The 27026-nt window shown below is 47.4% G+C and overlaps 1 protein-coding gene across 1 annotated transcript in view; it reads right to left on the bottom strand.

The window, feature by feature from the left end:
* Positions 1-1793: 1793 nt before the first annotated feature.
* The window catches only part of LOC139575406 (Golgi apparatus protein 1-like), a 105579-nt gene continuing 80346 nt past the window's right edge, over positions 1794-27026 (bottom strand). Inside the window, exons 20-23 of the mRNA XM_071400342.1 lie at positions 26610-26854; positions 19287-19515; positions 14725-14831; positions 1794-10929 (exon numbers count right to left, since the gene is read on the bottom strand). Coding sequence (XP_071256443.1) covers positions 10762-10929; positions 14725-14831; positions 19287-19515; positions 26610-26854 — 749 coding nt within the window. The 3' untranslated portion in view covers positions 1794-10761. The remainder of the gene's footprint in view (positions 10930-14724; positions 14832-19286; positions 19516-26609; positions 26855-27026) is intronic.

The following is a 27026-nucleotide window of genomic DNA, read 5'->3' as shown; positions in this document are numbered from 1 at the left end:
CAGGGAGAATACTGTATGAACAGCCCATGTTCTGAATTCTGTCGCTGTACATTTCAAAAGTGCTGAACAAATAGCTATATTGACTACGTCCGTCCTAGCTCGCTCATTGTCTTAATCTAAATTACGGATGGCCTCTTATCCGCTCATCGTACCCTTATGCCATAGTTTGTACATATGAATTGTCAGTAGAAACCACATTTGTTTAAGCAAGTCAGCCATATCAGCTATGTTTTTTTTAAAAGTCAGTAAATGAGGCTGAATGAACTGTTTCGCTGCCAGACAAGGCTCCGCTGATAACCAGGTGTAGCAGTGGTAAGGATTCACTCCATGGTGCTGAAAAGAAAGCTCTGCTGTTGGGACAGCTTTATGTAGGCCCTAACAGTTTGTGGGCACTGTTTGTCACTGTTATAGTGAAATTCATGTATTGTTTAGTGTTGTGTAGCAGCTTTGCTGGCATGTATTGTTTAGTGTTGTGTAGCAGCTTTGCTGGCATGCATTAAAAACAATGTTGATTTTGCCCCACCAAGATATACATGTTAAAATCACCACTCTGTCTAAAACCAGTCAGTATCTGGTGTGACCACCATGCAGCGCGATACATCTCCTTCACATTGAGTCGATCAGGCTGTTGATGGTGTCCTGTGGAATGTTGTCCCACTCCTCTTCAATGGCTGTGAGAAGTTGCTGGATATTGGCGGGAACTGGAACACGCTGTCGTACACGTCGATCCAACAGCGGAGGCCCCTCAGAGGAGGACCTCCTCAGTGAATTTATAAAACTTTAAAAAAGTTATCCTTTTTAGATAAAACTACACTAAATATATATCACGTCACCAAATAATTGATTAAAACAAACTGTTTTGCAATGTTGGGGTAGGTCGTCATTGTAAATAAGAATTTGTTCTTAACTGACTTGTCTAGTTAAATAAAGGTTAAATAAAAATAAATTAAATATCTAATATGAAAAACGTACTGAACATCGTGCAATGCAAATAGGCTAATTAACAATGGGATTTCAAAGTGTTTTCTAAAGTTCATTACAATTATACCAATAATATTACACTGCTCAAAAAAATAGAGGGAACACTTAAACAACACAATGTAACTCCAAGTCAATCACACTTCTGTGAAATCAAACTGTCCACTTTGATTTGATTTCACAGAAGTGTGATTGACTTGGAGTTACATTGTGTTGTTTAAGTGTTCCCTTTATTTTATTGAGCAGTGTATATTATTACTAATTGTAGCATTAAATACTTTTTGGTTTTACTGTTACCATGATAACTATCTAGTAATCATTACTTTTAATGCTGCTAACAATAATGTCAGTGCTATATTAGTTTTGCCATAAATGCACATTTGTTTATATTGTTAAACAAAATTCCAAATCTGCTAACATTTCCCCATAAACAGTAACTAATTTCGACCTTTATATTATCTTTCACCATCTTCATTGCGGGACATTTATTTTGAAGGAAAATTGCCAAGGTCAGGGCATTATTCTTGCAAGGTCTCACTTATTCTTGCTGGCGGAACGGTAATGGTAATGTTTACGATCCCATCGCCGCTGCGTGAACAGGATCTTCACGAAACGTCACTGGTCATTACTGTACTAGTAACATGTCATGTCATTTGTTTCGATACATTAATATTGTGCCAGTTATGAGGAAAGGAGAGACTGCTCTTATCCATTTGTCTTCAATAAAAAAAGCATCTGTTGGAAATACATTGCTTTTCTATCGCATGACACCAACAGTCATTCTGAAATACCCAACATGAGGAAACACCACGATGTAAAAATCTGCAGACAATTTTATTAAACTGACAAAATGTTCATCTGTACAGCAAAAAAAAGCACGATGTAAAATCTCAATATTACATCGTGGCATAATCTGAACAAAAACTATAACAGCAGATCCATAACTTTATACACAAAGAAAATTACAAAAACTGGTCATCATCATCATCAGTCTGTTTCAAAGAAGTCTCACTTCAAAGCGACAAAAACAGACAGGAGGAAGGACAAACTTTTTAAATGAATAGAGCTGGGCGTCCAAGTGTTGCTGAAGCAGTAGGAAGGTCCTCTGGCTCCCGGAGAGCAGAGGTACTTGGTGTCCCTCTCATGCTGTCCAAACGGTCTCACACGGAGGGCCTCGGTGTCCAGACTCTCCCCTCGTTTCACACTGTTCCAGGGTTGAGATGTGGAGGATGGTGGTGCCAGATTTACAACAGGGCCAGTTCTAGGCCAAGATTACCTCTTAAGGTGACCAGGGCCTATAGGGTAAAGGGTACACTACTGTTGACCAGGGCCCATAGGGTAAAGGGTACACTACTGTTGACCAGGGCCTATAGGGTAAAGGGTACACTACTATTGACCAGGGCCCATAGGGTAAAGGGTACACTACTGTTGACCAGGGCCCATAGGGTAAAGGGTGCACTACTGTTGACCAGGGCCCATAGGGTAAAGGGTACACTACTGTTGACCAGGGCCCATAGGGTAAAGGGTACACTACTATTGACCAGGGCCCATAGGGTAAAGGGTACACTACTGTTGACCAGGGACCATAGGATAAAGGGTACACTACTGTTGACCAGGGCCCATAGGGTAAAGGGTACACTACTGTTGACCAGGGCCCATAGGGTAAAGGGTACACTACTGTTGACCAGGGCCCATAGGGTAAAGGGTACACTACTGTTGACCAGGGCCCATAGGGTAAAGGGTGCACTACTGTTGACCAGGGCCCATAGGGTAAAGGGTACACTACTATTGACCAGGGCCCATAGGGTAAAGGGTACACTACTGTTGACCAGGGCCCATAGGGTAAAGGGTACACTACTGTTGACCAGGGCCCATAGGGTAAAGGGTACACTACTATTGACCAGGGCCCATAGGGTAAAGGGTACACTACTGTTGACCAGGGCCCATAGGGTAAAGGGTACACTACTGTTGACCAGGGCCCATAGGGTAAAGGGTACACTAGTGTTGACCAGGGCCCATAGGGTAAAGGGTACACTACTGTTGACCAGGGCCCATAGGGTAAAGGGTACACTACTATTGACCAGGGCCTATAGGGTAAAGGGTACACTACTGTTGACCAGCGCCCATAGGGTAAAGGGTACACTACTGTTGACCAGGGCCCATAGGGTAAAGGGTACACTACTGTTGACCAGGGCCCATAGGGTAAAGGGTACACTACTGTTGACCAGGGCCCATAGGGTAAAGGGTACACTACTGTTGACCAGGGCCCATAGGGTAAAGGGTGCACTACTGTTGACCAGGGCCCATAGGGTAAAGGGTACACTACTGTTGACCAGGGCCCATAGGGTAAAGGGTACACTACTATTGACCAGGGCCCATAGGGTAAAGGGTACACTACTGTTGACCAGGGCCCATAGGGTAAAGGGTACACTACTGTTGACCAGGGCCCATAGGGTAAAGGCTACACTACTGTTGACCAGGGCCCATAGGGTAAAGGCTACACTACTGTTGACCAGGGCCCATAGGGTAAAGGGTACACTACTGTTGACCAGGGCCCATAGGGTAAAGGGTACACTACTGTTGACCAGGGCCCATAGGGTAAAGGGTACACTACTGTTGACCAGGGCCCATAGGGTAAAGGGTACACTACTGTTGACCAGGGCCCATAGGGTAAAGGGTACACTACTGTTGACCAGGGCCCATAGGGTAAAGGGTACACTACTGTTGACCAGGGCCCATAGGGTAAAGGGTACACTACTGTTGACCAGGGCCCATAGGGTAAAGGGTACACTACTGTTGACCAGGGCCCATAGGGTAAAGGGTACACTACTGTTGACCAGGGCCCATAGGGTAAAGGGTACACTACTGTTGACCAGGGCCCATAGGGTAAAGGGTACACTACTGTTGACCAGGGCCCATAGGGTAAAGGGTACACTACTGTTGACCAGGGCCCATAGGGTAAAGGGTACACTACTGTTGACCAGGGCCCATAGGGTAAAGGGTACACTACTGTTGACCAGGGCCCATAGGGTAAAGGGTACACTACTGTTGACCAGGGCCCATAGGGTAAAGGGTACACTACTATTGACCAGGGCCCATAGGGTAAAGGCTACACTACTGTTGACCAGAGCCCATAGGGTAAAGGCTACACTACTGTTGACCAGGGCCTATAGGGTAAAGGGTACACTACTGTTGACCAGGGCCCATAGGGTAAAGGGTACACTACTGTTGACCAGGGCCCATAGGGTAAAGGGTACACTACTATTGACCAGGGCCCATAGGGTAAAGGGTGCACTACTGTTGACCAGGGCCCATAGGGTAAAGGGTACACTACTGTTGACCAGGGCCCATAGGGTAAAGGGTACACTACTGTTGACCAGGGCCCATAGGGTAAAGGGTAAACTACTGTTGACCAGGGCCCATAGGGTAAAGGGTACACTACTGTTGACCAGGGCCCATAGGGTAAAGGGTACACTAGTGTTGACCAGGGCCCATAGGGTAAAGGGTACACTAGTGTTGACCAGGGCCCATAGGGTAAAGGGTACACTAGTGTTGACCAGGGCCCATAGGGTAAAGGGTACACTACTGTTGACCAGGGCCCATAGGGTAAAGGGTACACTACTGTTGACCAGGGCCCATAGGGTAAAGGGTACACTACTGTTGACCAGGGCCCATAGGGTAAAGGGTACACTACTATTGACCAGGGCCCATAGGGTAAAGGGTACACTACTGTTGACCAGGGCCCATAGGGTAAAGGGTACACTACTATTGACCAGGGCCCATAGGGTAAAGGCTACACTACTGTTGACCAGAGCCCATAGGGTAAAGGCTACACTACTGTTGACCAGGGCCCATAGGGTAAAGGGTACACTACTGTTGACCAGGGCCTATAGGGTAAAGGCTACACTACTGTTGACCAGGGCCTATAGGGTAAAGGCTACACTACTGTTGACCAGGGCCTATAGGGTAAAGGGTACACTACTGTTGACCAGGGCCCATAGGGTAAAGGGTACACTACTGTTGACCAGGGCCCATAGGGTAAAGGGTACACTACTGTTGACCAGGGCCCATAGGGTAAAGGGTACACTACTGTTGACCAGGGCCCATAGGGTAAAGGGTACACTACTGTTGACCAGGGCCCATAGGGTAAAGGGTACACTACTGTTGACCAGGGCCCATAGGGTAAAGGGTACACTACTGTTGACCAGGGCCCATAGGGTAAAGGGTACACTACTGTTGACCAGGGCCCATAGGGTAAAGGGTACACTACTGTTGACCAGGGCCCATAGGGTAAAGGGTACACTACTGTTGACCAGGGCCCATAGGGTAAAGGGTACACTACTGTTGACCAGGGCCCATAGGGTAAAGGGTACACTACTGTTGACCAGGGCCAATAGGGTAAAGGGTACACTACTGTTGACCAGGGCCCATAGGGTAAAGGGTACACTACTGTTGACCAGGGCCCATAGGGTAAAGGGTACACTACTGTTGACCAGGGCCCATAGGGTAAAGGGTACACTACTATTGACCAGGGCCCATAGGGTAAAGGCTACACTACTGTTGACCAGAGCCCATAGGGTAAAGGCTACACTACTGTTGACCAGGGCCTATAGGGTAAAGGGTACACTACTGTTGACCAGGGCCCATAGGGTAAAGGGTACACTACTGTTGACCAGGGCCTATAGGGTAAAGGCTACACTACTGTTGACCAGGGCCTATAGGGTAAAGGGTACACTACTGTTGACCAGGGCCTATAGGGTAAAGGGTACACTACTGTTGACCAGGGCCCATAGGGTAAAGGGTACACTACTGTTGACCAGGGCCCATAGGGTAAAGGGTACACTACTGTTGACCAGGGCCCATAGGGTAAAGGGTACACTACTGTTGACCAGGGCCCATAGGGTAAAGGGTACACTACTGTTGACCAGGGCCCATAGGGTAAAGGGTACACTACTGTTGACCAGGGCCCATAGGGTAAAGGGTACACTACTGTTGACCAGGGCCCATAGGGTAAAGGGTACACTACTGTTGACCAGGGCCCATAGGGTAAAGGGTACACTACTATTGACCAGGGCCCATAGGGTAAAGGGTACACTACTGTTGACCAGGGCCCATAGGGTAAAGGGTACACTACTATTGACCAGGGCCCATAGGGTAAAGGGTACACTACTATTGACCAGGGCCCATAGCGTAAAGGGTACCCTACTGTATACCCTTCAGGGTCAGTTTTAGGGCCAGTAGGACCAACAGCATCCTGCTTCAGGAGGTGATTCAGGGACAGTTTTAGGATCAGTAGGACCAACAGTATCCTGCTTCAGGAGGTGGTTCAGGGTCAGTTTGAGGACCAGTAGGACCAACAGTATCCTGCTTCAGGAGGTGGTTCAGGGACAGTTTTACGGCCAGTAGGATCAACAGTATCCTGCTTCGGGAGGTGGTTCAGGGCCAGTTTTAGGACCAACAGTATCCTGCTTCAGGAGGAGGTTCAGGGCCAGTTTTAGGACCAGTAGGACCAGCAGCCCTCTTCAGGAGGTGGTTCAGGGCCAGTTTTAGGATCAGTAGGACCAACAGTATCCTGCTTCAGGAGGTGGTTCAGGGACAGTTTTAGGAGCAGTAGGACCAACAGTATCCTGCTTCAGGAGGTGGTTCAGGGCCAGTTTTAGGACCAGTAGGACCAGCAGTATCCTGCTTCAGGGCCAGTTTTAGGATCAGTAGGACCAGCAGTATCCTGCTTCAGGGCCAGTTTTAGGATCAGTAGGACCAACAGTATCCTGCTTCAGGAGGAGGTTCAGGGCCAGTTTTAGGATCATTAGGACCAACAGTATCCTGCTTCAGGAGGAGGTTCAGGGCCAGTTTTAGGATCAGTAGGACCAACAGTATCCTGCTTCAGGAGGTGGTTCAGGGCCAGTTTTAGGATCAGTAGGACCAACAGTATCCTGCTTCAGGAGGTGGTTCAGGGCCAGTTTTAGGATCAGTAGGACCAACAGTATCCTGCTTCAGGAGGAGGTTCAGGGCCAGTTTTAGGATCATTAGGACCAACAGTATCCTGCTTCAGGAGGAGGTTCAGGGCCAGTTTTAGGACCAGTAGGACCAACAGTATCCTGCTTCAGGAGGTGGTTCAGGGCCAGTTTTAGGACCAGTAGGACCAACAGTATCCTGCTTCAGGAGGAGGTTCAGGGCCAGTTTTAGGACCAGTAGGACCAACAGTATCCTGCTTCAGGAGGAGGTTCAGGGACAGTTTTAGGACCAGTAGGACCAACAGTATCCTGCTTCAGGAGGAGTTTCAGGGACAGTTTTAGGATCAGTAGGACCAACAGTATCCTGCTTCGGGAGGTGGTTCAGGGACAGTTTTAGGGCCAGTAGGACCAACAGTATCCTGCTTCGGGAGGTGGTTCAGGGACAGTTTTAGGGCCAGTAGGACCAACAGTATCCTGCTTCAGGAGGTGGTTCAGGGCCAGTTTGAGGACCAGTAGGACCAACAGTATCCTGCTTCAGGAGGTGGTTCAGGGCCAGTTTTAGGACCAGTAGGACCAACAGTATCCTGCTTCAGGAGGTGGTTCAGGGCCCGTTTTAGGACCAGTAGGACCAACAGTATCCTGCTTCAGGGCCAGTTTTAGGATCAGTAGGACCAACAGTATCCTGCTTCAGGAGGTGGTTCAGGGCCAGTTTTAGGATCATTAGGACCAACAGTATCCTGCTTCAGGAGGTGGTTCAGGGCCAGTTTTAGGATCAGTAGGACCAACAGTATCCTGCTTCAGGAGGTGGTTCAGGGCCAGTTTTAGGACCAGTAGGACCAACAGTATCCTGCTTCAGGAGGAGGTTCAGGGCCAGTTTTAGGACCAGTAGGACCAACAGTATCCTGCTTCAGGAGGTGGTTCAGGGCCAGTTTTAGGACCAGTAGGACCAACAGTATCCTGCTTCAGGAGGAGGTTCAGGGCCAGTTTTAGGACCAGTAGGACCAACAGTATCCTGCTTCAGGAGGAGGTTCAGGGACAGTTTTAGGACCAGTAGGACCAACAGTATCCTGCTTCAGGAGGAGTTTCAGGGACAGTTTTAGGATCAGTAGGACCAACAGTATCCTGCTTCGGGAGGTGGTTCAGGGACAGTTTTAGGGCCAGTAGGACCAACAGTATCCTGCTTCGGGAGGTGGTTCAGGGACAGTTTTAGGGCCAGTAGGACCAACAGTATCCTGCTTCAGGTGGTGGTTCAGGGCCAGTTTGAGGACCAGTAGGACCAACAGTATCCTGCTCCAGGAGGTGGTTCAGGGCCAGTTTTAGGACCAGTAGGACCAACAGTATCCTGCTTCAGGAGGTGGTTCAGGGCCCGTTTTAGGACCAGTAGGACCAACAGTATCCTGCTTCAGGGCCAGTTTTAGGATCAGTAGGACCAACAGTATCCTGCTTCAGGAGGTGGTTCAGGGCCAGTTTTAGGATCATTAGGACCAACAGTATCCTGCTTCAGGAGGTGGTTCAGGGCCAGTTTTAGGATCAGTAGGACCAACAGTATCCTGCTTCAGGAGGTGGTTCAGGGCCAGTTTTAGGACCAGTAGGACCAACAGTATCCTGCTTCAGGAGGAGGTTCAGGGCCAGTTTTAGGACCAGTAGGACCAACAGTATCCTGCTTCAGGAGGTGGTTCAGGGCCAGTTTGAGGACCAACAGTATCCTGCTTCAGGAGGTGGTTCAGGGCCAGTTTGAGGACCAACAGTATCCTGCTTCAGGAGGAGGTTCAGGGCCAGTTTGAGGACCAACAGTATCCTGCTTCAGGAGGTGGTTCAGGGCCAGTTTTAAGATCAGTAGGACCAACAGTAGCCTGCTTCAGGAGGAGGTTCAGGGCCAGTTTGAGGACCAACAGTATCCTGCTTCAGGAGGTGGTTCAGGGCCAGTTTGAGGACCAACAGTATCCTGCTTCAGGAGGTGGTTCAGGGCCAGTTTTAGGATCAGTAGGACCAACAGTAGCCTGCTTCTGGAGGAGGTTCAGGGCCAGTTTGAGGACCAACAGTATCCTGCTTCAGGAGGAGGTTCAGGGCCAGTTTGAGGATCAGTAGGACCAACAGTATCCTGCTTCAGGAGGTGGTTCAGGGACAGTTTTAGGATCATGAGGACCAACAGTATCCTGCTTCAGGAGGTGGTTCAGGGACAGTTTTAGGATCAGTAGGACCAACAGTATCCTGCTTCAGGAGGTGGTTCAGGGCCAGTTTTAGGACCAGTAGGACCAACAGTATCCTGCTTCAGGAGGAGGTTCAGGGCACCTTCTCAGTAGTAGTGGAGTGGATCAGGTTCTGGTAGGGGGGTCCTAACATGGCTCCTCTGGCACTGTGGAGCTTGGCTGGTTACGGGTGGACCCCCAGACTGGGGCTCTGGGTGGTGGTAGGAGGGCTGGAGAGGGGCGGAGGTGGCTGGGCCAAGCCAGTGCTGGGGTTTTTTAGTTGGGCCTTTGGAAGAGACCGTCTGTTTCTGCCTACCAAATGGAACCCTGTTCCCTACATAGTGCACTACTTCTGACCAGAGACCTATAGAGTTAGTTCTCACCCTGTTCCCTACATAGTGCACTACTTCTGACCAGAGACCTATACAGTTAGTTCTCACCCTGTTCCCTACATAGTCAATACGTCTGACCAGAGACCTATAGAGTTAGTTCTCACCCTGTTCCCTACATAGTGCACTACTTCTGACCAGAGACATATAGAGTTAGTTCTCACACAAAGCCAGTTGATGAAGTGGACCAAGGGGACGACAACATTGACATTGTTCTGTGAGGTCAGGTCCAGGTATGAAGGATCCCCACAGAGCTCTGGTCACAAGTAGTGCACTATATAGGCAATAGTACCATTCGGGAGTCAGTCTGTCCCAGGGAGGTCCGTCTGTCCCAGGGAGGTCCGTCTGTCCCAGGGAGGTCCGTCTGTCCCAGGGAGGTCGGTCTGTCCCAGGGAGGTCCCTTCGTCCCCCGGAGGTCCGTCTGTCCCAGGGAGGTCCCTTCGTCCCCCGGAGGTCGGTCTGTCCCAGGGAGGTTTGTCTGTCCCAGGGAGGTCCCTTCGTCCCCCGGAGGTCGGTCTGTCCCAGGGAGGTCCGTCTGTCCCAGGGAGGTCCCTTCGTCCCCCGGAGGTCCGTCTGTCCCAGGGAGGTCCGTCTGTCCCAGGGAGGTCCCTTCGTCCCCCGGAGGTCGGTCTGTCCCAGGGAGGTCCGTCTGTCCCAGGGAGGTCCCTTCGTCCCCCGGAGGTCGGTCTGTCCCAGGGAGGTCCGTCTGTCCCAGGGAGGTCCCTTCGTCCCCCGGAGGTCCGTCTGTCCCAGGGAGGTCCGTCTGTCCCAGGGAGGTCCGTCTGTCCCAGGGAGGTCCCTTCGTCCCCCGGAGGTCGGTCTGTCCCAGGGAGGTCGGTCTGTCCCAGGGAAGTCCGTCTGTCCCAGGGAGGTCCGTCTGTCCCAGGGAGGTCCGTCTGTCCCAGGGAGGTCCGTCTGTCCCAGGGAGGTCCCTTCGTCCCCCGGAGGTCCGTCTGTCCCAGGGAGGTCCGTCTGTCCCAGGGAGGTCGGTCTGTCCCAGGGAGGTCCGTCTGTCCCAGGGAGGTCCGTCTGTCCCAGGGAGGTCCCTTCGTCCCCCGGAGGTCCGTCTGTCCCAGGGAGGTCCGTCTGTCCCAGGGAGGTCCGTCTGTCCAGGGAGGTCCGTCTGTCCCAGGGAGGTCCGTCTGTCCCAGGGAGGTCCGTCTGTCCCAGGGAGGTTTGTCTGTCCCAGGGAGGTCCGTCTGTCCCAGGGAGGTCCCTTCGTCCCCCGGAGGTCTCTTCGTCCCCCTCTCTCTACCTGTCCTTTAGTTCCCTGGTGACTCTCTTGGTGATTCGTCCACACAGCAGGCCGACCAGGAAGAGGACAATCACCCCCAGGGAGATTATAAACAGGATGTAGTTCTTAGAGGGCGAGGTCATCACCTGCATGGCAAGGTCTGAGAAACCCTCTGCTGGCGCCACCTGGGGGGGGAGAGAGGGAATTATTAGAGGGGGAGGTCACCACCTGGGGGGAAGAGAGGGAATTATTAGAGGGGGAGGTCACCACCTGGGGGGGAGAGAGGGAATTATTAGAGGGGGAGGTCACCACCTGGGGGGGAGAGAGAATTATTAGAGGGGGAGGTCATCACCTGGGGGGGAGAGAGGGAATTATTAGAGGGGGAGGTCATCACCTGGGGGGAGAGAGGGAATTATTAGAGGGGGAGGTCATCACCTGGGGGGGAGAGAGGGAATTATTAGAGGGGGAGGTCATCACCTGGGGGGAAGAGAGGGAATTATTAGAGGGGGAGGTCATCACCTGGGGAGGAGAGAGGGAATTATTAGAGGGGGAGGTCACCACCTGGGGGTGGAGAGAGGGAATTATTAGAGGGGGAGGTCATCACCTGGGGGTGGAGAGAGGGAATTATTAGAGGGGGAGGTCATCACCTGGGGGGGAGAGAGGGAATTATTAGAGGGGGAGGTCACCACCTGGGGGGGAGAGGGAATTATTAGAGGGGGAGGTCATCACCTGGGGGGGAGAGAGGGAATTATTAGAGGGGGAGGTCACCACCTGGGGGTGGAGAGAGGGAATTATTAGAGGGGGAGGTCACCACCTGGGGGGGAGAGAGGGAATTATTAGAGGGGGAGGTCATCACCTGGGGGTGGAGAGAGGGAATTATTAGAGGGGGAGGTCACCACCTGGGGGGGAGAGAGGGAATTATTAGAGGGGGAGGTCATCACCTGGGGAGGAGAGAGGGAATTATTAGAGGGGGAGGTCATCACCTGGGGAGGAGAGAGGGAATTATTAGAGGGGGAAGTCATCACCTGGGGGGGAGAGAGGGAATTATTAGAGGGGGAGGTCATCACCTGGGGAGGAGAGAGGGAATTATTAGAGGGGGAAGTCATCACCTGGGGGGGAGAGAGGGAATTATTAGAGGGGGAGGTCATCACCTGGGGGGGAGAGAGGGAATTATTAGAGGGGGAGGTCATCACCTGGGGGGGAGAGAGGGAATTATTAGAGGGGGAGGTCATCACCTGGGGGGGTGAGAGGGAATTATTAGAGGGGGAGGTCACCACCTGGGGGGAAGAGAGGGAATTATTAGAGGGGGAGATCACCACCTGGGGGGGAGAGGGAATTATTAGAGGGGGAGGTCATCACCTGGGGGGGAGAGGGAATTATTAGAGGGGGAGGTCACCACCTGGGGGGGGAGAGAGGGAATTATTAGAGGGGGAGGTCACCACCTGGGGGAGGAGAGAGGGAATTATTAGAGGGGGAGGTCATCACCTGGGGGGGAGAGGGAATTATTAGAGGGGGAGGTCACCACCTGGGGGGGGAGAGGGAATTATTGCTCAGTGTTTCCTCATAGACAAAATCGTGACGCAATGCCAAAAAATATGTTGTAAAAAATTGATTTTCGGGATGGTAAAACATTTTTGGTGTAAACTTTTAACAACTTAAACCAAATATAAAGAATGTAGAAAAGATAAATGGACATATTTTTAAATAAGATAATCTTTGACTAATGTTCATCAAGATAAAAACCAGGAAGTAGAGTCGCTGAGTCACTCAGAGTAAGGAAATAAGACATGTGTGGAATTACAGGAAATTAGCTTTAAAACAACTAAATTTGCCACCACTGCTGAAAAAAATCTTATGGGAAACACTGCAGGTGTCAGGTTATTAAAGGGAAACACTGTAGGTGCCAGGTTATTAAAGGGGAAACACTGCAGGTGTCAGGTTATTAAAGGGAAACACTGTAGGTGCCAGGTTATTAAAGGGAAACACTGTAGGTGTCAGGTTATTAAAGGGAAACACTGTAGGTGTCAGGTTATTAAAGGGAATCACTGAAGGTGTCAGGTTATTAAAGGGAAACACTGTAGGTGTCAGGTTATTAAAGGGAAACACTGCAGGTGTCAGGTTATTAAAGGGAACCTCTGCAGGTGTCAGGTTATTAAGGGGAAACACTGCAGGTGTCAGGTTATTAAAGGGAATCACTGAAGGTGTCAGGTTATTAAAGGGAAACACTGCAGGTGTCAGGTTATTAAAGGGAAACACTGAAGGCGTCAGGTTATTAAAGGGAAACACTGCAGGTGTCAGGTTATTAAAGGGAAACACTGTAGGTGTCAGGTTATTAAAGGGGAAACACTGCAGATGTCAGGTTATTAAAGGGAAACACTGCAGCTGCCAGGTTATTAAAGGGAAACACTGCAGGTGTCAGGTTATTAAAGAGAAACACTGCAGGTGTCAGGTTATTAAAGAGAAACACTGCAGGCGTCAGGTTATTAAAGGGAAACACTGCAGGTGTCAGGTTATTAAAGAGAAACACTACAGGTGTCAGGTTATTAAAGAGAAACACTGCAGGTGTCAGGCTATTAAAGGGAAACACTGCAGGTGTCAGGTTATTACAGGGAAACACTGCAGGTGTCAGGTTATTAAAGAGAAACACTGCAGGTGTCAGGCTATTAAAGGGAAACACTGCAGGTGTCAGGTTATTAAAGGGAAACACTGCAGGCGTCAGGTTATTAAAGGGAAACACTGAAGGTGTCAGGTTATTAAGGGGAAACACTGCAGGTGTCAGGTTATTAAAGGGGAAACACTGCAGGTGTCAGGTTATTAAGGGGAAACGCTGCAGGCGTCAGGCTATTAAAGGGAAACACTGCAGGCGTCAGGTTATTAAAGGGAAACACTGAAGGCGTCAGGTTATTAAGGGGAAACACTGCAGGTGTCAGGTTATTAAAGGGGAAACACTGCAGGTGTCAGGTTATTAAGGGGAAACACTGCAGGTGTCAGGTTATTACAGGGAAACACTGAAGGTGTCAGGTTATTAAAGGGAAACACTGCAGGTGTCAGGTTATTACAGGGAAACACTGCAGGTGTCAGGTTATTAAAGGGAAACACTGCAGCTGCCAGGTTAAAGGGGAAACACTGCAGCTGCCAGGTTAAAGGGGAAACAATGCAGCTGCCAGGTTAAAGGGGAAACACTGCAGCTGCCAGGTTACAGGGGAAACACTGCAGCTGCCAGGTTAAAGGGGAAACACTGCAGCAGGTTAAAGGAGTAACACTGCAGCAGGTTAAAGGAGTAACACTGCAGCAGGTTAAAGGAGTAACACTGCAGCAGGTTAAAGGAGTAACACTGCAGCAGGTTAAAGGAGTAACACTGCAGCTGCCAGGTTAAAGGAGTAACACTGCAGCTGCCAGGTTAAAGGAGTAACACTGCAGCTGCCAGGTTAAAGGAGTAACACTGCAGCTGCCAGGTTAAAGGAGTAACACTGCAGCAGGTTAAAGGAGTAACACTGCAGCAGGTTAAAGGAGTAACACTGCAGCAGGTTAAAGGAGTAACACTGCAGCTGCCAGGTTAAAGGAGTAACACTGCAGCTGCCAGGTTAAAGGAGTAACACTGCAACTGCCAGGTTAAAGGAGTAACACTGCAGCAGGTTAAAGGAGTAACACTGCAGCAGGTTAAAGGAGTAACACTGCAGCTGCCAGGTTAAAGGAGTAACACTGCAGCTGCCAGGTTAAAGGAGTAACACTGCAGCAGGTTAAAGGAGTAACACTGCAGCAGGTTAAATGAGTAACACTGCAGCAGGTTAATGGAGTAACACTGCAGCTGCCAGGTTAAATGAGTAACACTGCAGCAGGTTAAATGAGTAACACTGCAGCAGGTTAAAGGAGAAACACTGCAGCAGGTTAAAGGAGTAACACTGCAGCAGGTTAAAGGAGTAACACTGCAGCAGGTTAAAGGAGTAACACTGCAGCAGGTTAAAGGAGTGTACATTCACCTTGGCAGCATAGCTCCACATGTCCATGCGGTCCTGAAGTCTCTTCTTACACTCTGGCTGCAGACGGACTCTCTTATCCTGCAAAGACGCCAGGAGACATGACATCTCTGGTAGGGAGGGAGAGAGAGAAAGAGGGGGAGGGAGAGAGAGAGGGGGGGAGAGAGAGAGAGAGAGAGAGAGAGGGAGGTTAGGGCACAGCAGTGTACACATTTTGAATCACATACTGTAAATGTTGAACAGAACCCTTCAGTAGTCGTACACCGGCTGTGGGTCCATTCCAATATGTTGTCTTTCTGGAATGGAACACAGCCGGTGTCTGAACTGTTGTGTTAATAATCACAAGGTGAAGGCTGAGGCCTGGAAATGTCCTAAACCAGAGAGTAGGAGACAAACCAAGCCAGGCACCAAGCCAGGCACCAAGCCAGGCACCAAGCACCAAGCCAGGCACCAAGCACCAAGCCAGGCACCAAGCACCAAGCCAAGCACCAAGCACCAAGTCAAGCACCAAGCCAAGCACCAAGCACCAAGCCAAGCACCAAGCACCAAGTCAAGGACCAAGCACCAAGCCAAGCACCAAGCACCAAGCACCAAGCCAAGCACCAAGCCAAGCACCAAGTCAAGCACCAAGCACCAAGTCAAGCACCAAGCACCAAGTCAAGCACCAAGCACCAAGCACCAAGCCAAGCACCAAGCCAAGCACCCAGCACCAAGCAACAAGCACCAAGCACCAAGCCAAGCACCAAGCCAAGCACCAAGCCAAGCACCAAGCCAAGCACCAAGCCAAGCACCAAGCACCAAGCACCAAGCTAAGCACCAAGCCAAGCACCAAGCCAAGCACCAAGCCAAGCACCATGCACCAAGCACCAAGCACCATGCACCATGCACCAAGCACCATGCACCAAGCACCAAGCCAAGCACCAAGCCCAAGCCAAGCACCAAGCCAAGCACCAAGCCAAGCACCATGCACCAAGCACCATGCACCAAGCACCAAGCACCAAGCCAAGCACCAAGCCAAGCACCAAGCCAAGCCAAGCACCAAGCCAAGCACCAAGCACCAAGCCAAGCACCAAGCACCAAGCCAAGCCAAGCACCAAGCCAAGCACCAAGCCAAGCACCAAGCACCAAGCCAAGCACCAAGCCAAGCACCAAGCACCAAGCACCAAGCCAAGCACCAAGCCAAGCACCAAGCACCAAGCCAAGCACCAAGCACCAAGCACCAAGCGAAGCACCAAGCACCAAGCACCAAGCCAAGCACCAAACACCAAGCACCAAGCCAAGCACCAAGCACCAAGCCAAGCACCAAGCACCAAGCCAAGCACCAAGCACCAAGCACCAAGCACCAAGCCAAGCACCAAGCCAAGCACCAAGCCAAGCACCAAGCCAAGCACCAAGCACCAAGCACCAAGCCAAGCACCAAGCAACAAGCCTCAAGCCAGGCACCAAGCCAGGCACCAAGCCAGGCACCAAGCACCAAGCCAGGCACCAAGCCAGGCACCAAGTACCAAGCCAAGCACCAAGCACCAAGCACCAAGCCAGGCACCAAGCCAAGCATCAAGCCAGGCACCAAGCACCATCAACTACCTTATTTAATAATATATATCTCCATTAACTATCTTATTTAATAATATATATAAACTCTTAACTACCTTATTTAATAATATATATTAACTGTTAACTACCTTATTTAATAATATATATCTCCATTAACTACCTTATTTAATAATATATATCTCCATTAACTATCTTATTTAATAATATATATTAACTGTTAACTACCTTATTTAATAATATATATTAACTGTTAACTATCTTATTTAATAATATATATTAACTGTTAACTACCTTATTTAATAATAAATATGAACTGTTAACTACCTTATTTAATAATAAATATTAACTGTTAACTACCTTATTTAATAATATATATTAACTGTTAACTACCTTATTTAATAATATATATCTCCATTAACTACCTTATTTAATAATATATATTAACTGTTAACTATCTTATTTAATAATATATATTAACTGTTAACTACCTTATTTAATAATAAATATGAACTGTTAACTACCTTATTTAATAATAAATATTAACTGTTAACTACCTTATTTAATAATATATATTAACGGTTAACTACCTTATTTAATAATATATAGCTCCATTAACTACCTTATTTAATAACATATATCTCCATTAACTACCTTATTTAATAATATATATCTCCATTAACTATCTTATTTAATAATAAATATTAACTGTTAACTACCTTATTTAATAATATATATTAACTGTTAACTATCTTATTTAATAATATATATTAACTGTTAACTACCTTATTTAATAATATATATTAACTGTTAACTACCTTATTTAATAACATATATCTCCATTAACTACCTTATTTAATCATATATATCTCCATTAACTATCTTATTTAATAATTTATATTAACTGTTAACTACCTTATTTAATAATATATATTAACTGTTAACTATCTTATTTAATAATATATATTAACTGTTAACTACCTTATTTAATAATATATATCTCCATTAACTATCTTATTTAATAATATATATTAACTGTTAACTACCTTATTTAATAATATATATCTCCATTAACTATCTTATTTAATAATATATATTAACTGTTAACTACCTTATTTAATAATATATATCCCCATTAACTATCTTATTTAATAATATATATTAACTGTTAACTACCTTATTTAATAATATATATCTCCATGAACTACCTTATTTAATAATATATATTAACTGTTAACTCCACTCTATTCTACATACTTCATATCTGCTTTCAGTTGTTGAAGTTTACACTGAGCGCCGCTGCTAAATGCATATAGGGGAAACACTGGACATGGATACCTCTATGTCATTACTAAATACCATCATGGTGGTGTAGGAAGGTAAATATACCTCTATGTCATTACTAAATACTATCATGGTGGTGTAGGAAGGTAAATATACCTCTATGTCATTACTAAATACCATCATGGTGGTGTAGGAAGGTAAATATACCTCTATGTCATTACTAAATACTATCATGGTGGTGTAGGAAGGTAAATATACCTCTATGTCATTACTAAATACCATCATGGTGGTGTAGGAAGGTAAATATACCTCTATGTCATTACTAAATACTATCATGGTGGTGTAGGAAGGTAAATATACCTCTATGTCATTACTAAATACTATCATGGTGGTGTAGGAAGGTAAATATACCTCTATGTCATTACTAAATACTATCATGGTGGTGTAGGAAGGTAAATATACCTCTATGTCATTACTAAATACCATCATGGTGGTGTAGGAAGGTAAATATACCTCTATGTCATTACTAAATACTATCATGGTGGTGTAGGAAGGTAAATATACCTCTATGTCATTACTAAATACCATCATGGTGGTGTAGGAAGGTAAATATACCTCTATGTCATTACTAAATACAACCATGGTGGTGTAGGAAGGTAAATATACCTCTATGTCATTACTAAATACCATCATGGTGGTGTAGGAAGGTAAATATACCTCTATGTCATTACTAAATACTATCATGGTGGTGTAGGAAGGTAAATATACCTCTATGTCATTACTAAATACTATCATGGTGGTGTAGGAAGGTAAATATACCTCTATGTCATTACTAAATACAACCATGGTGGTGTAGGAAGGTAAATATACCTCTATGTCATTACTAAATACTATCATGGTGGTGTAGGAAGGTAAATATACCTCTATGTCATTACTAAATACAACCATGGTGGTGTAGGAAGGTAAATATACCTCTATGTCATTACTAAATACTATCATGGTGGTGTAGGAAGGTAAATATACCTCTATGTCATTACTAAATACTATCATGGTGGTGTAGGAAGATAAATATACCTCTATGTCATTACTAAATACGATCATGGTGGTGTAGGAAGGTAAATATACCTCTATGTCATTACTAAATACTATCATGGTGGTGTAGGAAGGTAAATATACCTCTATGTCATTACTAAATACTATCATGGTGGTGTAGGAAGGTAAATATACCTCTATGTCATTACTAAATACTATCATGGTGGTGTAGGAAGGTAAATATACCTCTATGTCATTACTAAATACTATCATGGTGGTGTAGGAAGGTAAATATACCTCTATGTCATTACTAAATACCATCATGGTGGTGTAGGAAGGTAAATATACCTCTATGTCATTACTAAATACTATCATGGTGGTGTAGGAAGGTAAATATACCTCTATGTCATTACTAAATACTATCATGGTGGTGTAGGAAGGTAAATATACCTTTATGTCTTTACTAAATACGATCACGTGGCTGTGAACAGACAGGTGGTGTAGGAAGGTAAATATACCTTTATGTCTTTACTAAATACGATCACGTGGCTGTGAACAGACAGGTGGTGTAGGAAGGTAAATATACCTCTATGTCATTACTAAATATGATCATGGTGGTGTAGGAAGGTAAATATACCTCTATGTCATTACTAAATACGATCACGTGGCTGTGAACAGACAGGTGGTGTAGGACTCACGTCGTCCTCTGCCTGGCGTGACGGCAGCACACTGGTGTTTGAGGTCAAGGGCGCAGGCCGTGTGGAGGACAGGATCAACGAAGACGTCTGCCTTGCTCTCCTTCAACATGTTCAGCACCTCCTTCTTACACGACTCGTGTTTGATCTTCAACAGGTTGGCCTTCAGACACTCCTCCACCTGACCCGTCTGCTCCTGGGCCACTGCCTCCTCCGCACACAGCCCAGGGATCTAGAGGAGTGACAGGGGGAGGGAGGAATGTGTAGGAAGACGGGGAGGGAGGGAGAGGGGGAGATAGAGGTAGGGAGAGAGAGAGGAAGACAGGGAGGGAGGAAGAGGGGGAGATAGAGGTAGGGAGAGAGAGAGGAAGACAGTGAGGGAGGAAGAGGGGGAGCGAGAGGGAGGAAGACGGAGGGAGGGAGGGAGAGAAGGAGAGAGAGGGAGGAAGACGGAGGGAGGGAGGGAGAGAAGGAGAGAGAGGGAGGAAGACAGAGGGAGGGAGGGAGAGAAGGAGAGGGATTGAGGAAGACAGGGAGGGATGGAGAGGGGGAGAGAGAGGCAGGAAGAGAGAGGAAGAAGGGAGAGCATGTCACTTCTCTAGTTGTGGCTCTCAGATGGTATTTCTAAAGCCTTCTTCTATAAACTTTACAGCAGTCTGGCCTGGTTTAGATGTTAAGTAGCAGTAACCATCTCTCAGGGACAGCAGTCTGGCCTGGTTTAGATGTTAAGTAGCAGTAACCATCTCTCAGGGACAGCAGTCTGGCCTGGTTTAGATGTTAAGTAGCAGTAACCATCTCTCAGGGACAGCAGTCTGGCCTGGTTTAGATGTTAAGTAGCAGTAACCATCTCTCAGGGACAGCAGTCTGGCCTAGTTTAGATGTTAAGTAGCAGTAACCATCTCTCAGGGACAGCAGTCTGGCCTAGTTTAGATGTTAAGTAGCAGTAACCATCTCTCAGGGACAGCAGTCTGGCCTAGTTTAGATGTTAAGTAGCAGTAACCATCTCTCAGGGACAGCAGTCTGGCCTGGTTTAGATGTTAAGTAGCAGTAACCATCTCTCAGGGACAGCAGTCTGGCCTGGTTCAGATGTTAAGTAGCAGTAACCATTTCTCAGGGACAGCAGTCTGGCCTGGTTCAGATGTTAAGTAGCAGTAACCATTTCTCAGGGACAGCAGTCTGGCCTGGTTTAGATGTTAAGTAGCAGTAACCATCTCTCAGGGACAGCAGTCTGGCCTGGTTTAGATGTTAAGTAGCAGTAACCATCTCTCAGGGACAGCAGTCTGGCCTGGTTTAGATGTTAAGTAGCAGTAACCATCTCTCAGGGACAGCAGTCTGGCCTGGTTTAGATGTTTAGTAGCAGTAACCATCTCTCAGGAACAGCAGTCTGGCCTGGTTCAGATGTTAAGTAGCAGTAACCATCTCAGGGACAGCAGTCTGGCCTGGTTTAGATGTTAAGTAGCAGTAACCATCTCTCAGGGACAGCAGTCTGGCCTGGTTTAGATGTTAAGTAGCAGTAACCATCTCTCAGGGACAGCAGTCTGGCCTGGTTTAGATGTTAAGCCAGTTAAGTAGCAGTAACCATCTCTCAGGGACAGCAGTCTGGCCTGGTTTAGATGTTAAGTAGCAGTAACCATCTCTCAGGGACAGCAGTCTGGCCTAGTTTAGATGTTAAGTAGCAGTAACCATCTCTCAGGGACAGCAGTCTGGCCTGGTTTAGATGTTAAGTAGCAGTAACCATCTCTCAGGGACAGCAGTCTGGCCTGGTTCAGATGTTAAGTAGCAGTAACCATTTCTCAGGGACAGCAGTCTGGCCTGGTTCAGATGTTAAGTAGCAGTAACCATTTCTCAGGGACAGCAGTCTGGCCTGGTTTAGATGTTAAGTAGCAGTAACCATCTCTCAGGGACAGCAGTCTGGCCTGGTTTAGATGTTAATTAGCAGTAACCATCTCTCAGGGACAGCAGTCTGGCCTGGTTTAGATGTTAAGTAGCAGTAACCATCTCTCAGGGACAGCAGTCTGGCCTGGTTTAGATGTTAAGTAGCAGTAACCATGTCTCAGGGACAGCAGTCTGCCCTGGTTTAGATGTTAAGTAGCAGTAACCATCTCTCAGGAACAGCAGTCTGGCCTGGTTTAGTGTTTAGTAGCAGTAACCATGTCTCAGGGACAGCAGTCTGGCCTGGTTTAGATGTTAAGTAGCAGTAACCATGTCTCAGGGACAGCAGTCTGGCCTGGTTTAGATGTTAAGTAGCAGTAACCATCTCCCAGGGACAGCAGTCTGGCCTGGTTTAGATGTTAAGTAGCAGTAACCATGTCTCAGGGACAGCAGTCTGGCCTGGTTTAGATGTTAAGTAGCAGTAACCATCTCTCAGGGACAGCAGTCTGGCCTGGTTTAGATGTTAAGTAGCAGTAACCATCTCTCAGGGACAGCAGTCTGGCCTGGTTTAGATGTTAAGTAGCAGTAACCATCTCTCAGGGACAGCAGTCTGGCCTGGTTTAGATGTTAAGTAGCAGTAACCATCTCTCAGGGACAGCAGTCTGGCCTGGTTTAGATGTTAAGTAGCAGTAACCATCTCTCAGGGACAGCAGTCTGGCCTGGTTTAGATGTTAAGTAGCAGTAACCATCTCTCAGGGACAGCAGTCTGGCCTGGTTTAGATGTTAAGTAGCAGTAACCATCTCTCGGGACAGCAGTCTGGCCTGGTTTAGATGTTAAGTAGCAGTAACCATCTAACAATCAGGTGACAGACATAAGTCTGGCCTGGTTTAGATGTTAAGTAGCAGTAACCATCTCTCTGGGACAGCAGTCTGGCCTGGTTCATTCACAGATGTTAAGTCTGACCTGCAGTTTAGACGCATCGCAGCAGTCTGGCCTGGTTTAGATGTTAAGTAGCAGTAACCATCTCTCAGGGACAGCAGTCTGGCCTGGTTTAGATGTTAAGTAGCAGTAACCATCTCTCAGGGACAGCAGTCTGGCCTGGTTTAGATGTTAAGTAGCAGTACACCATCTCTCAGGGGACAGCAGTCTGGCCTGGTTTAGATGTTAAGTAGCAGTAACCATCTCTCAGGGACAGCAGTCTGGCCTGGTTTAGATGTTAAGTAGCAGTAACCATCTCTCAGGGACAGCAGTCTGGCCTGGTTTAGATGTTAAGTAGCAGTAACCATCTCTCAGGGACAGCAGTCTGGCCTGGTTTAGATGTTAAGTAGCAGTAACCATCTCTCAGGGACAGCAGTCTGGCCTGGTTTAGATGTTAAGTAGCAGTAACCATGCTCTCAGGGACAGCAGTCTGGCCTGGTTTAGATGTTAAGTAGCAGTAACCATCTCTCAGGGACAGCAGTCTGGCCTGGTTTAGATGTTAAGTAGCAGTAACCATCTCTCAGGGACAGCAGTCTGGCCTAGTTTAGATGTTAAGTAGCAGTAACCATCTCTCAGGGACAGCAGTCTGGCCTGGTTTAGATGTTAAGTAGCAGTAACCATCTCTCAGGGACAGCAGTCTGGCCTGGTTTAGATGTTAAGTAGCAGTAACCATCTCTCAGGGACAGCAGTCTGGCCTGATTTAGATGTTAAGTAGCAGTAACCATCTCTCAGGGACAGCAGTCTGGCCTGGTTTAGATGTTAAGTAGCAGTAACCATCTCTCAGGGACAGCAGTCTGGCCTGGTTTAGATGTTAAGTAGCAGTAACCATCTCTCAGGGACAGCAGTCTGGCCTGGTTCAGATGTTAAGTAGCAGTAACCATCTCTCAGGGACAGCAGTCTGGCCTGGTTTAGATGTTAAGTAGCAGTAACCATCTCTCAGGGACAGCAGTCTGGCCTGGTTTAGATGTTAAGTAGCAGTAACCATCTCCAGGGACAGCAGTCTGGCCTGGTTTAGATGTTAAGTAGCAGTAACCATCTCCCAGGGACAGCAGTCTGGCCTGGTTTAGATGTTAAGTAGCAGTAACCATCTCTCAGGGACAGCAGTCTGGCCTGGTTTAGATGTTAAGTAGCAGTAACCATCTCTCAGGGACAGCAGTCTGGCCTGGTTCAGATGTTAAGTAGCAGTAACCATTTCTCAGGGACAGCAGTCTGGCCTGGTTTAGATGTTAAGTAGCAGTAACCATCTCTCAGGGACAGCAGTCTGGCCTGGTTTAGATGTTAAGTAGCAGTAACCATCTCTCAGGGACAGCAGTCTGGCCTGGTTTAGATGTTAAGTAGCAGTAACCATCTCTCAGGGACAGCAGTCTGGCCTGGTTTAGATGTTAAGTAGCAGTAACCATCTCTCAGGGACAGCAGTCTGGCCTGGTTTAGATGTTAAGTAGCAGTAACCATCTCTCAGGGACAGCAGTCTGGCCTGGTTTAGATGTTAAGTAGCAGTAACCATCTCTCAGGGACAGCAGTCTGGCCTGGTTTAGATGTTAAGTAGCAGTAACCATCTCTCAGGGACAGCAGTCTGGCCTGGTTTAGATGTTAAGTAGCAGTAACCATCTCTCAGGGACAGCAGTCTGGCCTGGTTTAGATGTTAACTCCTCACCTCCTCAACACAGTGGATCTGTAGCTGGGGGTCCAGTCTGTAGTCCAGGACAGTGTAAATGGTATTATGTATTAACATGTTAACTCCTCACCTCCTCAACACAGTGGATCTGTAGCTGGGGGTCCAGTCTGTAGTCCAGGACAGTGTAAATGGTATTATGTATTAACATGTTAACTCCTCACCTCCTCAACACAGTGGATCTGTAGCTGGGGGTCCAGTCTGTAGTCCAGGACAGTGTAAATGGTATTATGTATTAACATGTTAACTCCTCACCTCCTCAGCACAGTGGATCTGTAGCTGGACGTCCAGTCTGTAGTCCAGGACAGTGTAAATGGTATTATGTATTAACATGTTAACTCCTCACCTCCCCAACACAGTGGATCTGTAGCTGGGGGTCCAGTCTGTAGTCCAGGACAGTGTAAATGGTATTATGTATTAACATGTTAACTCCTCACCTCCTCAACACAGTGGATCTGTAGCTGGGGGTCCAGTCTGTAGTCCAGGACAGTGTAAATGGTATTATGTATTAACATGTTAACTCCTCACCTCCTCAACACAGTGGATCTGTAGCTGGGGGTCCAGTCTGTAGTCCAGGACAGTGTAAATGGTATTATGTATTAACATGTTAACTCCTCACCTCCTCAACACAGTGGATCTGTAGCTGGGGGTCCAGTCTGTAGTCCAGGACAGTGTAAATGGTATTATGTATTAACATGTTAACTCCTCACCTCCTCAACACAGTGGATCTGTAGCTGGGGGTCCAGTCTGTAGTCCAGGACAGTGTAAATGGTATTATGTATTAACATGTTAACTCCTCACCTCCTCAGCACAGTGGATCTGTAGCTGGGGGTCCAGTCTGTAGTCCAGGACAGTGTAAATGGTATTATGTATTAACATGTTAACTCCTCACCTCCTCAGCACAGTGGATCTGTAGCTGGGGGTCCAGTCTGTAGTCCAGGACAGTGTAAATGGTATTATGTATTAACATGTTAACTCCTCACCTCCTCAACACAGTGGATCTGTAGCTGGGGGTCCAGTCTGTAGTCCAGGACAGTGTAAATGGTATTATGTATTAACATGTTAACTCCTCACCTCCTCTGCACAGTGGATCTGTAGCTTGGGGTCCAGTCTGTAGTCCAGGACAGTGTAAATGGTATTATGTATTAACATGTTAACTCCTCACCTCCTCAGCACAGTGGATCTGTAGCTGGGGGTCCAGTCTGTAGTCCAGGACAGTGTAAATGGTATTATGTATTAACATGTTAACTCCTCACCTCCTCAACACAGTGGATCTGTAGCTGGGGGTCCAGTCTGTAGTCCAGGACAGTGTAAATGGTATTATGTATTAACATGTTAACTCCTCACCTCCTCAGCACAGTGGATCTGTAGCTGGGGGTCCAGTCTGTAGTCCAGGACAGTGTAAATGGTATTATGTATTAACATGTTAACTCCTCACCTCCTCAGCACAGTGGATCTGTAGCTGGGGGTCCAGTCTGTAGTCCAGGACAGTGTAAATGGTATTATGTATTAACATGTTAACTCCTCACCTCCTCAGCACAGTGGATCTGTAGCTGGGGGTCCAGTCTGTAGTCCAGGACAGTGTAAATGGTATTATGTATTAACATGTTAACTCCTCACCTCCTCAACACAGTGGATCTGTAGCTGGGGGTCCAGTCTGTAGTCCAGGACAGTGTAAATGGTATTATGTATTAACATGTTAACTCCTCACCTCCTCAGGACAGTGGATCTGTAGCTGGGGGTCCAGTCTGTAGTCCAGGACAGTGTAAATGGTATTATGTATTAACATGTTAACTCCTCACCTCCTCAACACAGTGGATCTGTAGCTGGGGGTCCAGTCTGTAGTCCAGGACAGTGTAAATGGTATTATGTATTAACATGTTAACTCCTCACCTCCTCAACACAGTGGATCTGTAGCTGGGGGTCCAGTCTGTAGTCCAGGACAGTGTAAATGGTATTATGTATTAACATGTTAACTCCTCACCTCCTCAACACAGTGGATCTACAGCTGGACGTCCAGTCTGTAGTCCAGGACAGTGTAAATGGTATTATGTATTAACATGTTAACTCCTCACCTCCTCAGCACAGTGGATCTGTAGCTGGGGGTCCAGTCTGTAGTCCAGGACAGTGTAAATGGTATTATGTATTAACATGTTAACTCCTCACCTCCTCAACACAGTGGATCTGTAGCTGGGGGTCCAGTCTGTAGTCCAGAACAGTGTAAATGGTATTATGTATTAACATGTTAACTCCTCACCTCCTCAGCACAGTGGATCTGTAGCTGGGGGTCCAGTCTGTAGTCCAGGACAGTGTAAATGGTATTATGTATTAACATGTTAACTCCTCACCTCCTCAACACAGTGGATCTGTAGCTGGACGTCCAGTCTGTAGTCCAGGACAGTGTAAATGGTATTATGTATCAACATGTTAACTCCTCACCTCCTCAACACAGTGGATCTGTAGCTGGACGTCCAGTCTGTAGTCCAGGACAGTGTAAATGGTATTATGTATTAACATGTTAACTCCTCACCTCCTCAACACAGTGGATCTGTAGCTGGGGGTCCAGTCTGTAGTCCAGGACAGTGTAAATGGTATTATGTATTAACATGTTAACTCCTCACCTCCTCAACACAGTGGATCTGTAGCTGGACGTCCAGTCTGTAGTCCAGGACAGTGTAAATGGTATTATGTATTAACATGTTAACTCCTCACCTCCTCAGCACAGTGGATCTGTAGCTGGGGGTCCAGTCTGTAGTCCAGGACAGTGTAAATGGTATTATGTATTAACATGTTAACTCCTCACCTCCTCAGCACAGTGGATCTGTAGCTGGGGGTCCAGTCTGTAGTCCAGCGCCGACTCGTGAAGGATCACTCTGATCTGGTCCTCACAGTCCGGAGAGAGACGCTGGTCGGCGTATTTAAGCTTCAGACAACCAATCACCTGGCCCTCCAGTTCACTGTCATCACTGGCCTTGTTCAGGATTGGCTGACAGAATTTAGGGATGTCTGCTTTACAGGCCTTTCTCAATATTGGGTTCAACCTGTAGTCTGAGAGAGAGGAAGACAACCAGAAATATGTTACCTGTGTTCTCTGTGAGAGTGTGTGTTACCTGTGAGAGTGTGTGTTACCTGTGTTCTCTGTGAGAGTGTGTGTGTGTGTGTGTTACCTGTGAGTGTGTGTGTTACCTGTGTTCTCTGTGAGAGTGTGTGTGTGTGTGTG

This window comes from Salvelinus alpinus, chromosome 5 (assembly GCF_045679555.1).
Source record: "Salvelinus alpinus chromosome 5, SLU_Salpinus.1, whole genome shotgun sequence".
NCBI classification, from domain to species: Eukaryota; Metazoa; Chordata; class Actinopteri; order Salmoniformes; family Salmonidae; genus Salvelinus; species Salvelinus alpinus.
The sequence above is the reverse complement of the archived record's forward strand: the minus strand, read 5'-3'. Positions and strand labels throughout refer to the sequence as shown.